The sequence below is a fragment of the Phalacrocorax aristotelis genome, chromosome 33 (genome assembly GCF_949628215.1).
Source record: "Phalacrocorax aristotelis chromosome 33, bGulAri2.1, whole genome shotgun sequence".
In the NCBI taxonomy this organism is placed as follows: Eukaryota; Metazoa; Chordata; class Aves; order Suliformes; family Phalacrocoracidae; genus Phalacrocorax; species Phalacrocorax aristotelis.
The window spans coordinates 101,149-116,629 of record NC_134308.1 but is presented as its reverse complement, the minus strand read 5'-3'; the positions used below and the strand labels follow the sequence as shown (position 1 = coordinate 116,629).

At 66.1% G+C, this 15,481-nt stretch overlaps 1 protein-coding gene across 1 annotated transcript; it reads right to left on the bottom strand.

Annotated features, from left to right (window-relative positions):
* Positions 1 to 453: 453 nt before the first annotated feature.
* On the bottom strand, positions 454 to 14,156 carry LOC142049165 (pyruvate carboxylase, mitochondrial-like). Its single transcript, XM_075076624.1, has 12 exons — positions 13,869 to 14,156; positions 12,529 to 12,655; positions 10,864 to 11,048; positions 9,931 to 10,096; positions 8,906 to 9,051; positions 7,783 to 7,900; positions 7,011 to 7,162; positions 6,145 to 6,263; positions 4,825 to 4,987; positions 2,685 to 2,867; positions 1,925 to 2,069; positions 454 to 803 (listed from the first exon to the last, which is right to left on the bottom strand). Exons 1-12 carry the CDS (start codon positions 14,139 to 14,141, stop codon positions 454 to 456), a joined length of 2,127 nt encoding a protein of 708 aa, XP_074932725.1. The 5' UTR covers positions 14,142 to 14,156.
* Positions 14,157 to 15,481: the final 1,325 nt, after the last annotated feature.

The following is a 15,481-nucleotide window of genomic DNA, read 5'->3' as shown; positions in this document are numbered from 1 at the left end:
TGCTCTGCTCATGTCACGCACACAGCAAGCACACGCTGTGCACATGCTATGGGATGCTTTGCACACACCATCCACATGCCGTGCACATGGCAAGCACACACCATGCACATGCCGTGCACACGCCATTCACACGCCATGGAATGCTCTGCTCATGTCATGCACACAGCAAGCACATGCTATTCACATGCCATGGAGTGCTTTGCACACGCCATCCACATGCCATGGACATGGCACGCACATGTGCCATGCGCACAGCAAGCACACGCCATGCACACGCCATGCACATCGGCCATGGACACGCCACGCTACATGCTATTCACACGCCATGGAATGCTCTGCTCATGTCATGCACACAGCAAGCACATGCTATTCACATGCCATGGGATGCTCTGCTCATGTCATGCACACAGCAAGCACATGCTATTCAGCCATGCCATGGATGCCACGCACACGCTACAGCACGCACGCACACGCCTGAAGCGCACGGTACTGCTTGCCGTGCACATGCCGAGCACACACATCGCACATACATGGCACGTATGTCCCCGCACATGCCCTGTACACGCCACGCACACGCCGTGCCCCGTCCCGCCCTGCGCATGCCAAGCGCACGCTAAGCCCCACGCCCGCCGGGCACACGCCTCGCCCACGCGCCGAGGCCCGGGGGTCGCACACGCCACATACGTGCCGCGTCCTGCCCCTCCCCCGCTCACCCATGGGCACCGGGGGGGGGTTGGGCTCCACCAGCGCCGCCTTCGCCTTCACGGGGAGGGGGGTGCTGGGGCCGTTCACCATCACGTGACCTGGGGGGGGGGGGGGGCAGCACGTGGTCGGGGAGGGGGGTGGTCGCCCCCCACCCCCCCCAAAAACCTTCCAAGGTCCCCCCAGACCCCCCGAGGGCCCCCTCCCAGGCCCCCCCCAGTTCCCCCCCAGACCCTCCCTAATGCCCCCCAAGGCCCCCCCCGAACCCCCAAAGGACCTCTGAGGGCCCCCAGGAAGCCCCCAGACCCCCCACAGAGCCCCCCAAGACCCCTCCCAGCTCCCCAGGGACCCCCACAGAGCCCCCAGGGTCCCCCCCATGGCACCCCAAGACCCCTGAGGTCCCCCCCAGGGACCCCTTAGAGCCCCCAGACCCCCCCTATGGCCCCCAAGACCCCTCCCATCCCCCCCCGTACCCCTTTAGAGACTCCAGACCCCCCAAGACCCCTCCCAGCCCCCCTATACCCCTTTAGAGACCCAGGGCCCACAAAGACCCCCCGGGACCCCTTAGAGCCCCCAGGGTCCCCCCAAGACCCTTTCCAGACCCCCAGGGACCTCTAAAAGCCCCCAGAGGCCCCCTAAAGCCCCAGGGTTGCCCCAAAGACTCCCCCCAAAGTCCGCCCCACAGAACCCCAAGGCCCCCAAAGACTCCCCCCACAGAACCCCCAAGACGCCCCCAGCCCCCTCCAAGCACCCCTAGAGCCCCAGGGCCCACAAAGACCCCCCCTGGGACCCCTTGGAGCCCCCAGGGTGCCCCCAAGACCCCTCCCAGTCCCCCCAGTAACATCTAAACCCCCACGGTCCCCCCAGGGCCCCCAAAGACCCCCCCCAGGGACTGCTTAGACTCTTCAGGGACCCCTCAGATCCCCAAAGACACCCCCCCCAGGGACCCCTTGGAGCCCCCAGGGCCCCCCCCCACCCCCGAGTTCCCCTAAAGCCCCCATGGTCCCCCAACCCCCCCCCCCCGCCCAGGGTCTCCCAAGACCCCTCCCAGCCCCCACCAAGACCCCTTAGAGCCCCCCAGGGACCCCCCCAGCCCCACTTAGGGACCTCTAAAAGGCCCCCAGAGCCCCACCAGAGCTACCTTATCACCCCCGCACAGACCCCTTCGAACCCCCAAGGAAAAACCCCCCCCCCGCCCCCCAACCCCCCCCCCCCCCCATACCCAGGTAATGAAGCAACTTCTGGGCCCGATTCTGGCCGGGGCGGAGGTGGAAGAGTTCGGGGTTCTCATCGATGAACTGGGTGTCGACGGCGCCCCCCAAAAACTGGGGGTGGGCCAAGACGTTCTGCAGGAACGGGATGTTCGTCTGCGCGAGACGCGTCCGTCAGCGTGCGACGCACAAGGGGCCGGCCACCGTCCTCCTCCTCCGCCCCCCACCTCCTCGTGCGATGCACCAGGGCGGGGGGGAGCGTCCCCTTCGTGCGATGCACGGGGACCCCCGGTGCAGTGCACAACCCCTCCCGCCTCGTCGTGCGTTGCACGAGCTCCCTGCCCCATCGTGCATCGCACAAGGGGCCCCCCCACAGCATCCTGTGCCTTGCACGAGTCCCCCAGCGCATTGCACGAGAGCCCCCAATAACCCTCTCGGCATCGCATGAGTCCCCTGGTGAGTTGCACGAGCCCCCTGCCCCATCGTGCATCGCACAAGGCGCCCCCCCATCATCCAGTGAGTCGCACAGCTTCCCCGGTGCATTGCACGACCCCTCTACCCCATTGCATGTCGCACGGGGACCCCCGTGCATCGCACGAGAGCACCCCCAAATCCTCCTGGCGCAATCGCACGCCCCCACCCCTCCGTGCGTTGCACGAGGGCCCCTGTATATCGCACAAGTGGCCCCCCCACCACTCCCCCGTGCCTCTCTCCCCCGCCCCACACCCTCGTCGTGCATTGCACGAGGGCCTCCCCCTCCCCGTGCCCCACCTTGACCCCGCGGATGCGGAACTCGGCCAGGGCCCGGCTCATCTTGGCGGCGGCGGCCGGCTGGTCGGGCCCGTGGGCCACCACTTTCACCAGCAGCGAGTCGTAGTGGGGGGAGATCAGGGCCCCCTGGAAAGCCGACGCCCCGTCCAGGCGGATCCCCATCCCCTCGCCGCTGCGGAACACCTGCCGGCACCCCCGGACCCTATAGAGGACCCTACAGGCGCCCACGAGGCCCTATGGGGTCTTGTGGAGACCCTATAGGGCCTCCTTTGAGCAACCCACTGCCCCACTGAGCCTCCTACAGGCACCCACCCACCCCATAGAGCCCCCCTAGAACCTCACAGGGGCACCCCCAGACCCTACAGATACCTCTATAGGCATCTACAGGCCTCATAGGGTTCTGTGGAGACCCTATAGGGAATCCTCTGGGCACCCCACTGCCCCACTGAGCCTCCTACAGGCACCCACCCACCCCATAGAGCCCCCCTAGAACCTCACAGGGGCACCCCCAGACCCTACAGATACCTCTATAGGCATCTACAGGCCTCATAGGGTTCTGTGGAGACCCTATAGGGAATCCTCTGGGCACCTCACTGCCCCACTGAGCCTCCTACAGGCACCCACCCACCCCATAGAGCCCCCCTAGAACCTCACAGGGGCACCCCCAGACCCTATAGATACCTCTGTAGGCATCTATGGGCCTTATAGGGTCCTGTGGAGACCCTGTAGAGCCTCCTCTGGGCACCCACCCACCACACAGAGCCTCCTACGGGCTCCCCCCAACTTACAGAGACCCTACAGAGCTTCCTACAGGCACCTCTGGACCCTATATGGCACCACAGAGTCCCTATAGGGAACCCTATAGGCACCCACAGGCCATAGAGACCTGCACAGACCCTATAGAGCCTCCTAGGAGCACTGCTGCGCCTCATAGAGCCCCTATAGAGTCTCCTATAGGCACCTATGGGGTCTATGTGGCTCCCCAGACCCTTATAGAGCCTCCTGCAGGCACCTATGGATCCTATATGGGACCCCCTTGGGACCCCCAAAGGGGGTGTCCTGAGTTGAGTCCCGCGGGGGGGGTCCCATGGGGGGATCCTAGGGGGCATTCCACGGGGGGTAACTGAAGGGGGGGGTCCGATGGTGGGGGGTTCCACAGCGGGGGGTCATATGCAGGGTGACTGAAGGGGGTTCCCATGGGGGGGGTCCCAAAGGGGGGTCCCATGGGGGGTCGGGGGCCCAAGAGGGGTCCCAAGGGGGCATCCCATAGTGGGCAGGGACACCCAAGGGGGGTCCCATGGGGTTAGGAACACAAAGGGGTCCCATGAGGGTCCCATGCTGAGGGGTCCTAGAGGGGTCCCTAGGTGCTTTCATGGGGGATCCCAAGAGGGGTCCCACAGGGAGGTCCTGGGGGTGGTTTGGGGTGTCCATGGGGGATTCACAAGGAGCTCCCATAGGAGTCTCAAGGCAGGTCCTAGGGCAGGGTCCTATGGTGGGGTCCCAAGGTTGGGGGGATCCCTGGGGTGGGGGGATCCCTGGGGTGGGGGGATCCCTGGGGTGGGGGGATCCCTGGGGGTTGGGGGATCCCTGGGGTGGGGGGATCCCTGGGGTGGGGGTTTCCCAGGGGTGGGGGGTCCCGGGGTGAGGGTTTCTAGGGTTGGGGGCTCCTGGGGTGGGGGATCCCAGGGTGGGGGGTTCCTGTGGGTTGGGGGGTTCCTGTGGGTGGGGGGTCCTGAGATGGGGGATCCTGGGGTGGGGGAGTCCCAGGGGTGGGGGATCCCGGGGTGAGGGTTTCTAGGGTTGGGGGTTCCTGAGGTGGGGATCCCGGGCTGGGGGATCCCTGGGGTGGGGGTTTCCCAGGGGTGGGGGTTTCCCAGGGGTGGGGGATTCCTGTGGGTTGGGGGGTTCCTGTGGGTGGGGGGTCCTGAGATGGGGGATCCTGGGGTGGGGGAGTCCCAGGGGTGGGGGGTCCCGGGGTGAGGGTTTCTAGGGTTGGGGGTTCCTGAGGTGGGGGATCCTGGGCTGGGGGTGTCCCGGGGTTGGGGGTCCCGGGGTGAGGGTTTCTAGGGTTGGGGGTTCCTGAGGTGGGGGATCCCGGGCTGGGGGGGTTCCTGGGGGTGGGGGGCTCCAGGGGGGGCACCTCAATGCGGCCTGTGTCGGGCTGGAAGCTGCGGGCGGGGTCCTCGGTGGTGACGCGGCACTGGATGGCGCAGCCGTTCACCCGGATGCTCTCCTGCCGCAAGCCCAGCTCCGGCAGCGACCGGCCCGCCGCCACCTGCAGCTGTGCGTGGACCAGGTCCACGCTGTCCGGGTGTCACCAGGGGGCACCCGGGGGTCCCGGCACCCACTCCGCCACCCCCAGGGGTCCTGGCACCCACCCCACCACTCCCATGGGAACTGGGGGTCTGGGCACCCACTCTGCCACCCCAAGGGGACCCAGGGGTCCGGGTACCCACTCCGCCACCCCCAGGGGAACTGGGGGTCCTAGCACCCACTCCGCCACCACCAGGGGACTGGGGACCCATGCCACCACCCCCAGGGGACCCGGGGGTCCAGGCACCCACTCCACCACCCCCAAGAGAACCAGGAGTCCTGGCACCTGCTCTGCCACCCCAGGGGTCCCGGCACCCACTCCGCCACCCCCGTGGCAACCGGGGGTCTGGGCACCCACTCTGCCACCCCAAGGGGACCCAGGGGTCCCACTCCGCCACCCCCAGGGGTCCCAGCACCCACTCCGCCACCCCCAGGGGAACTGGGGGTCCTAGCACCCACTCAGCCACCCCAAGGGGACCCAGGGGTCCGGGTACCCACTCCGCCACCCCCAGGGGAACTGGGGGTCCTAGCACCCACTCCGCCACCACCAGGGGACTGGGGACCCACGCCACCACCCCCAGGGGACCCGGGGGTCCAGGCACCCACTCCACCACCCCCAAGAGAACCAGGAGTCCTGGCACCTGCTCTGCCACCCCAGGGGTCCCGGCACCCACTCCGCCACCCCCGTGGCAACCGGGGGTCTGGGCACCCACTCTGCCACCCCAAGGGGACCCAGGGGTCCCACTCCGCCACCCCCAGGGGTCCCAGCACCCACTCCGCCACCCCCAGGGGAACTGGGGGTCCTAGCACCCACTCAGCCACCCCAAGGGGACCCAGGGGTCCGGGTACCCACTCCGCCACCCCCAGGGGAACTGGGGGTCCTAGCACCCACTCAGCCACCACCAGGGGACTGGGGACCCACGCCACCAACCCCAGGGGACCCGGGGGTCCAGGCACCCACTCCACCACCCCCAGGAGTCCAAGCACCCACTTCACCACCCCTACAAGACCCAGGGGTCCAGGCACCCACTCCACCATCCCCCAGCAACCCAGGGGTCCAGACACCCACTCTGCCACTCCCCAGGGACCCAAGGGTCCCAGTACCCCCTCCGCCACCCCCAGGGGTCCCAGGGGTCCCGGCACCCACTCGGTGATCTCCTCGGTGACCGTGTGTTCCACCTGCAGCCGGGAGTTGACCTCGATGAAGTAGTAATCCCCGCTCTGGTCCACCAGGAACTCCACCGTCCCCGCGTTCTCGTAGCCCACCTGCGTCCCCCAAAACCATCAGTTTCCCCCCCCCCCAGTACTGGGGTCACCCCACCCTGGATGCATGGGTCCCCCAAACGCCTGCATCCCCGTTCCCCCATCCCAATGGTGGCTTGCCTTGGGGGGTCCCCTTGGAGCACCCTATGGGGGCATGCACCACCCCCCTGGACCCCTGCGTCCCTCTCCAGACCCCCCCATGGGGTCTCTTGGGTCCCCCCACCCAACTCCTGGGTCCCCTGGAGATGGCTGCAGGTCCTCTCCTTGACTCCTGGGTCCCCTCCCACCCCACCATGGTCTCTTGGGTCCCCCCACCCAATTCTATGGTCCCCTGGGGTGGGTTCAGGTGCCCTCCTTGACTCCTGGGTACCCCGATCCACCTTTAGGCTCCCCAGGAGTGGGTGCAGGATCCCCCCACCCCAGACTCCTGGGTCCCTCGGGGAATGGATGCGTGTCCCCTTCCCCAGAGTCCTGGGTCCCACCCTGAACTCCTGGGTCCCCCCACGGACTCCTGGGTCTCCCACTCCAACTCCTGGGTCCCTTCCCTGAACTCCTGGGTGTCCCCCCATGTTCTCTTGGGTCTCCAACCAGACCCGTGGGTCCTCCCCCCCCCCCCCCAACTCCTGGGTCCCCCATGTTCTCTTGGGTCCCACCATGGACTCATGGGTCCCCCCTAGGTCTCCCACCCCAAACTCCTGGGTGTCCCCCCGAACCCCTGGGTCCCCCCCACGGACTCCTGGGTGCCGGTACCTGCTGGGCGAGGCGGACGGCGTCGCTGGCCAGGCGGGCGCGGAGGTCGGGGTGCAGGCGGGCGGCCGGGGCGATCTCCACCACCTTCTGGTGCCGGCGCTGGATGGAACAATCCCGCTCGTAGAGGTGAACCACGTTCCCGTGCTGGTCCCCTGGGGACGGCGGTGGGGTCAGAGGGGGGGGACCCAGGCGTCTGGGCACCCCCAAAAAGGGACCCAGGCATCCGGGTACCCTCACACACCCCCCACTGAGGGACCCAAGTGTTCAGGCATCCCCAAAAATGGACCCTGTCTGGGCACTGCCACTCTCCTCCCATTACCTCCTGCCCCCCCCCAGGCCCCCAAACACAACTGAGCCCCCCAATCCTCTCCACCCCAGCCCTCCAAAACCATCAGACTCCAAAAACCTCCCAACTGCCCCCAAACCCCTCTCCAGACCCCCTAACGCCCCTTTAGACCCCCCAAACCCCCTTGAAGTGCTACGAGAGGACCTGGAGACTGCTTCATATCCCTGAGAACCACCCACAAAGCCCACCAGGACCCCCCCCCGAACACAACTAATCTCCCAAACCTCTCCACCCCAGCCCCCCCAAACCCTCAGACCCCAAAATCCTCCCAACTGCCCCCAAACCCCTCCCCAGACCCTCCAACACCCCCTCCAGACCCCCAAAAACCCCTGGAGGTACCCTGAGAGGACCTGGAGACTCCCTTGAATCCCTGAGGACAGCCCCCTAAGCCCCCAGGACCCCCCCCCCGAAAGCCCCCCGACGTACCCAGGATCTGAACCTCGATGTGCCGCGGGCGCTCGATGAATTTCTCCACGAAAAGGGCCCCGTTGCCGAAAGCAGCCAAAGCCTCCGAGGAGGCGCGGGAGAAGCTCTCCTCCAGCTCCTGCACACACCGGGATGCCTGGGTCCCCCCAAAACCTCTGGGTGCCCCCCACCCACTTGGGTCCCCTCCTGGAAGCCTGGGTCCCCTCCCGGACACCTGAGTCCCACCCAAAACTACTGGGTTCCCCCCACTCACTTGGGTCCCCTCCCAAACGCTTGGGTTCCCCTGCAAATACTTGGGTTCCCCCCCAAATGCTTGGGTTCCCCACCCCACTTGGGTACCCCCAGACCCACCTGGGTACCCCCAGCACACCTGGGTACCCCCCACCCATGTGGGTCCACAGCCTGGGGGGCTGTTGTGAGGAATTCAGGGTCCCAGGGGTTTTTGGGGTTCCAGATGTGTGGGTCCCATGGTGGTGGTGGGGGTCCTGCGGTGGGATTGCTGGGGAACTGGGGGTTCTGGATGTGTGGGTGCCACGGTGGTGGGGGGGGTCCTGGGGCGGGACTGCTGGGGAACTGGGGGGTTCCGGATGTCTGGGTCCCATGGTGGGGGGTGTCTTGGGGCAGGGGTCCCAGGGAATTGGGGGTCCCAGACACCAGGGTCCCATGGTGGGGTGGGTTCCCAAGGGGTCTGGATGCTGGGTCCTATGGTGGGGGGTGTCTTGGGGTGGGGGTCCCAGGCGACTGGGGGTCCTGGACACTGAGGTCCCATGGCAAGCGGGCCCCAAGGGGTCCAGATGCCAGGGTCCTATGGTGGCGGGTGTCTTGGGGTGGGGGTCCCAAGGAATTGGGGGTCCCAGACACAGGGTTCCCGTGGCAGGGAGTCCCACGGGGCCTGGATCCCGGGGTCCCATGGTGGGGGGTGTCTTGGGGTGGGGGTCCTGGGGAACTGGGAGCCTTGGATGTTGGGGTCACATGGCGGGAGGGTCCCGAGAGGTCCGGATGCTGGGGCCCTATGGTGTGGGGTGTCTTGGGGTGGGGGTTTCAGGGAATTAGGGGTCCTGGGTGTTGGGAGTCTCATGGCGGGGGGCTCCCTTGGGGCCTGGATCCTGGGGGTCCCCCATACCTGGGGGGAGCGGACCACCCGCATGCCGCGGCCGCCGCCACCGTAAGCCGCCTTGAAGATGATGGGGAAGCCGACCCGGTGGGCGAAGTCCTGCGCCTCCGACAGCACCGACACCGGCGCCGGCGTCCCCGGCACCACCGGCACTCCTGGGGGAGCCCCGTCAGTGCCGGCATCGGGGACACGCTGCTCCCCCCGCCCTGCCCTGAACCCCCAAGCCCACTTAACTCCATCCCCCTCCCCTGGAACCCATAGCCCCCATAATCCCCCCTGTAGCTCCCCAACAACCCCCCAGGCCCCCCCCAGCCTCCTGTAACCCCCCAATAACCCCATATCCCCCCATAACAACTGCCAATAACCCCATAACTCCCCCAACAGCCCCCCATAATCCCCCCAAAACCACCCATTACTTCCTTCAATATCCTTATATCCTCCCAGAAAACCCCATAACCCCCCCCAATAACCCCATAAACCCCCATAACCCCCCCAAAATCCCATAACTCTCCAATAAACCCACAACCCTCCCCATAACCCTCCCCAGCCCCCCTAATAACCCCATAACCCCCCGATAACCCCATAACCTCCTCATACCGTGCAACAACCCCCCAAAACTCCCCCAATAGGCTAAAAACCCCCAATAAACCCCCCGAATAACCCTACTATCCCCCCCCAAAAACTCATAACCCGCCATAAACCACTCCAAAAGCCCATAAGCCCCCCAAATAACCCCATAAGCCCCTCATAATCCCCCAACAAACCCCCTTAACTACTCCATAACCCCCATAAGCCCCCCATAACTCCCTCTAATAACCCCATAATCCCCTCGTAGCCCCCCAATAACTACATAATACCCAGTACACTCCCTTAATAATCCTACTACTCCCAATTGCTCCTTCGATAACCCCATAAACCACAAATATCCCCCAAATAACCCCCCGGTGACCCCATAACTCCCCCCAAATAACCCTAAAACTCCCCCATACCCCCCCAAGCCCCCCCAAAACCCCATAACAGCCCCACCCACCCACCGGCAGCGATGGCAATGCCGCGAGCCTCCACTTTATCCCCCATCTTGCGGACGACGGCGGGGGGGGGTCCCACAAACCGGACCCCCGCGTCCAGGCAAGCCTGGGCGAAGTCAGCTCGCTCCGACAGGAATCCGTACCCCGGGTGGATGGCGTCCACCCCATTCTCCTGTGGGGGAACCCAGGTGTCCAGGGGGGGTGTCACGTGACTCCCAGCACCCCCAGACCCCCCACCCACAGAGCCAGGTGGGTCAGGTGACCCCCTTCAGCACCCTGTCCCCAGACCCCCCACCCAGGGACCCAGTGGCCTCATCTCCAGGGGACCCAGGAGTTCCCCCCTACCCATGGGTTCCCCCCCGCAGGGGACCCAGGCATGCCCCCCACCCATGGGTGCCCCCATAGGGGACCCAGGCATGCCCCGCCACCAATGGGTTCCCACCCATAGGGTCCTCAGACATCCTCCCCATAGGGTTCTCAGTGATGTCCCCCCCCAGGAGACCCATATGTGCCCCCTTGCCCATGGGTTCCCCCCACCAGGAGACCCAGACATGCCTCACACCCATTGGTTTCACCCCCAGGGGACCAAGACGTGCCCCACACCCATGGGTTCCCACCCCAGGAGACCCAGACATGCCCCCCACCCATGGGTCTCCCCCCCAGGAGATGCAGGCATGCCCCCCATGGATGTCCCCAAAGTGGACTCAAGCATGCCCCCTGCCCATGGGTCCCCCCTCAGGGGACCCAGACATGACCCCACCCATGGGTTCCCCCCCCCAGGAGACCCAGGCGTGCCCCCCCAACCCTTGGGTGTCCCCAAAGGGGACCCAAGCGTTCCCCCTCACCCATAGGTCCCCCCACAGGGGACCCAGGCGTTCCCCATCCCAGGGGACACAGGTGTGTGTGTGTCCCCCCAAAGTGTCCCCACCGTGGGGGTACCTGGGCGACGCGGATGATGTCGGGGATGTGGAGGTAGGCCTGGACGGGGGGCAGCCCCCTCCCCACCAAATAGGCCTCGTCTGCCTTCTGCCGGTGCATCTGCCCCGTGTCCTGCTCCGAGTACACGGCCACCGTCCGGATCCCCAGCTCCGTGCACGCCCGGAACACCCGGATGGCGATCTCGCCTTTGGGGGGGAGGGACACGGGGACTTGGGGACACCCCTGGGGCACCCCAGGGACACCCCAACTCGCTGGGGACACGGGGATGGGGACACCCCAGGTGGGAGGGGGACGCGGCCACCGTCCGGATCCCCAGCTCCGTGCACGCCCGGAACACCCGGATGGCGATCTCGCCTTTGGGGGGGGGACACGGGGACTTGGGGACACCCCTGGGGCACCCCAGGGACACCCCAACTCGCTGGGGACACGGGGATGGGGACACCCCAGGTGGGAGGGGGACGCGGCCACCGTCCGGATCCCCAGCTCCGTGCACGCCCGGAACACCCGGATGGCGATCTCGCCTTTGGGGGGGGGGGGGGACGACACGGGGACTTGGGGACACCCCTGGGGCACCCCAGGGACACCCCAACTCGCTGGGGACACGGGGATGGGGACACCCCAGGTGGGAGGGGGACGCGGCCACCGTCCGGATCCCCAGCTCCGTGCACGCCCGGAACACCCGGATGGCGATCTCGCCTTTGGGGGGGGGGACACGGGGACTTGGGGACACCCCTGGGGCACCCCAGGGACACCCCAACTCGCTGGGGACACGGGGATGGGGACACCCCAGGTGGGAGGGGTACACCCTGGGGACACCCCATGGGGACAGCCTGGGAGGGACCCAGGGGACATGGGGGGGGATGGAGGGGACAAGGTGGGGCAGCCAGGGGACAAAGGAGGGGGGGGACAACAATGGGGCTGGGGTTGACCCCAGAGCACTCAGGGGACATGGGGGGGGGGCAAAGGGGGGGCACCCAGGGGACATGGGGGGATATGGGGTGGTGGAGGGGACAAGGGGGGGCACTGAGGGGACATGGGGGGGGATGGAGGGGACAAGGGGGGGCACTGAGGGGACATGGGGGGGCACTGAGGGGACAAGGGGGGGCACCGAGGGGACAAGGGGGGGCACCGAGGGGACAAGGGGGGGGATGGAGGGGACATGGGGGGGGATGGAGGGGACAAGGGGGGGCACTGAGGGGACATGGGGGGGCACTGAGGGGACAAGGGGGGGCACCGAGGGGACAAGGGGGGGCACCGAGGGGACATGGGGGGGGATGGAGGGGACATGGGGGGGGATGGAGGGGACAAGGGGGGGCACTGAGGGGACATAGAGGGAATGGAGGGGACAAGGGGGGGCACTGAGGGGACATGGGGGGGTACCAAGGGGACATGGGGGGGGATGGAGGGGACAAGGGGGGGCACTGAGGGGACATGGGAGGGCACCGAGGGGACATGGGAGGGGGATGGAGGGGACAAGGGGGGGCACTGAGGGGACATGGGGGGGCACCGAGGGGACATGGGGGGAATGGAGGGGACAAGGGGGGGCACCCAGGGGACATGGTGGGGGATGGAGGGGACAAAGGAGGACCTGGGGAACATGGGGGGTCCTGGGGGACATTGGGGTGTCCCCCAGGTAACAGGGGTGTCCCCAGGGCTGTCACTCACCTCGGTTGGCCACTAGGACCTTGCGGATGGGCTGGTAGCTGACGGGGCGGGTGGTCGCGGGGGGACCCCGCAGCAGCCGCACCCCCAGGAGGGCCCGGCCCCCGCGGGGGACGCATCGCTGCAACATCTTGGGGAGGACGACACACGAGTGGGGGAGATGGAGGGGGTGGGGTGTCGCAGGTCAGCGTGGCAGCCGGCAGCCCCCCAAAACCCGCTGCCAGCACAACCCTATACAAGCCAGTGGAGAATCCCCACCTCCCTCCCCCTTTCCCAGAAGGGACCCAGGCATCTGGGGCCGCTCACCTTTGCCCCAGTGCCCTTTGACACCCCTTCTTCCCAACCAAAAAACACCCACATCCCCTGTAGGGGATGGTGGAGAATCTCCTCCCTCCCCCCCACCCAATTTTCCCAGAAGGGACCCAGGTGCCCGGGCCACCCCCTCCCCTGCGACCTTTCCCCCAGTGCCCTTTGACCCCCAAACCCTCAGGAAAGGACCCAGGCGTCTGGGAGGGCCCCCCACCCCCAGCCCTTGCACAACCCTATACGAGACACTGGAGAATCCCCCCCCCCCTTAATTAGCAGGGGTACGTTAACGGGGGGGAGGGGGTTGTGACACGTGTGTCCCATGCACACGTGCAAACCCGCCCTCGCATGAGGAGCTTTGCATGAGCTTTGCACAAGGACCCCTTGCACGAGCCCCCCTTGCATAAGCCCCTCCCTTGCATGAGCCCCCCTTGCACGACTGCCTTTTGCACAAGCACCCCCCTTCCACAAGCACCACCTCGAGCCCCCTTTGCACGAGGCCCCCTCACATGAGTACCTTTTCCACGAGCCCCCCTTGCACGAGCCCCCTTTGCATGAGCCCCCCTTGCACAACCACCTCTTGCACAAACAACCCCCTTGCACGAGTACCTTCTCCACAAGCCCCTATTTGCACGAGCACCTCTCTTGCATGAGCACCTTCTCCACGAGACCCCCTTTGCACGAGCCCCCATTTGCACGACCACCTCTTGCACAAGCACCACGAGCACCTTTTCCATGAGCCCCCCCTTTGCACAAGTGCCCCTCGCACTAGCACCTCTTCCACAAGCCCCCTTTGCATGAGCCCCCCTTTGCACGAGCGCCCATCCCACGAGCGCCTCTTCCACAAGCCCCCCTTTGCACGATCCCCTCTTGCACAAGCACCTCCCTCGCACGAGTACCTTTTCCACAAGCCCCCCTTTGCACGAGCCCCCCTTGCACAAGCACCCCCCTTTGCACAAGTACCTTTTCCACGAGCCCCCCTCGCACAAGCGCCTCCTCCACGCGTGCCCCTCGCCTGCCCTCTGGCTGCCCCTCACCGCGGGCAGGCCGGGACTCGCCGCCGCCCGCCCGCCGTCGCACGCCCCTCGCACGCGCCCTCGCACGCCCGGCCCGCGGCTCCCCGCCCCCGCCACCCGCCGCCCGCGTGAATCATTGACCCACGGGGCAAAGTCCATACGGCCCCCGACGCCCCCTCCCTCCGGGCGCCTATGGCTCCATACGGCCCCGCGGGGCACGTATGGCCCTGTATGGCCCCGTATGGCCCCACGGATGAGCGGCCCGGTGGGGCCAAACTGGGAGCACTGGGCCATACTGGGGCTCTAGGAAGGACCAAGTCTATAGGGGACCTGGTCTATAGGGGCTGCCAGGCCCTATAGGGGGTCACAGCCGGTATAGAGGGCTGATTGGGGGGAAGACTGATGCAGAGGGATCTTGGTCCTATAGGGAACTAGGGGATCTGGTCCTATAGGGGACCTGGTATATAGGGGGTCCCAAGCCCTATAGGGGGTCCCAGCTGGTATAGAGGGCTGATGCAAAGGGGTCTTGATCCTATAGGAGACCTGGTCTATAGGGGGTCCCAAGCCCTATAGGGGGTCCCAGCTGGTATAGAGGGCTGATACAAAGGGGTCTTGGCCCTATAGGAGACCTGGTCTATAGGGGGTCCCAAGCCCTATAGGGGGTCCCAGCTGGTATAGAGGGCTGATGCAAAGGGGTCTTGGCCCTATAGGAGACCTGGTCTAGAGGGGGTCCCAAGCCCTATAGGGGGTCCCAGCTGGTATAGAGGGCTGATGCAAAGGGGTCTTGGTCCTATAGGAGACCTGGTCTATAGGGGGTCCCAAGCCCTATAGGGGGTCCCAGCTGGTAAAGAGGGCTGATGCAAAGGGGTCCTGGCCCTATAGGAGACCTGGTCTATAGGGGGTCCCAAGCCCTATAGGGGGTCCCAGCTGGTATAGAGGGCTGATGCAAAGGGGTCTTGGTCCTATAGGAGACCTGGTCTAGAGGGGGTCCCAAGCCCTATAGGGGGTCCCAGCTGGTATAGAGGGCTGATGCAAAGGGGTCTTGGCCCTATAGGAGACCTGGTCTATAGGGGGTCCCAAGCCCTATAGGGGGTCCCAGCTCGTCAAGAGGGCTGATGCAAAGGGGTCCTGGCCCTATAGGAGACCTGGTCTATAGGGGGTCCCAAGCCCTATAGGGGGTCCCAGCTGGTATAGAGGGCTGATGCAAAGGGGTCTTGGTCCTATAGGAGACCTGGTCTATAGGGGGTCCCAAGCCCTACAGGGGGTCCCAGCTCGTCAAGAGGGCTGATGCAAAGGGGTCTTGGTCCTATAGGAGACCTGGTCTATAGGGGGTCCCAAGCCCTATAGGGGGTCCCAGCTGGTATAGAGGGCTGATGCAAAGGGGTCTTGGCCCTATAGGAGACCTGGTCTAGAGGGGGTCCCAAGCCCTATAGGGGGTCCCAGCTGGTATAGAGGGCTGATGCAAAGGGGTCTTGGTCCTATAGGAGACCTGGTCTATAGGGGGTCCCAAGCCCTATAGGGGGTCCCAGCTCGTCAAGAGGGCTGATGCAAAGGGGTCTTGGTCCTATAGGAGACCTGGTCTATAGGGGGTCCCAAGCCCTATAGGGGGTCCCAGCTGGTATAGAGGGCTGATG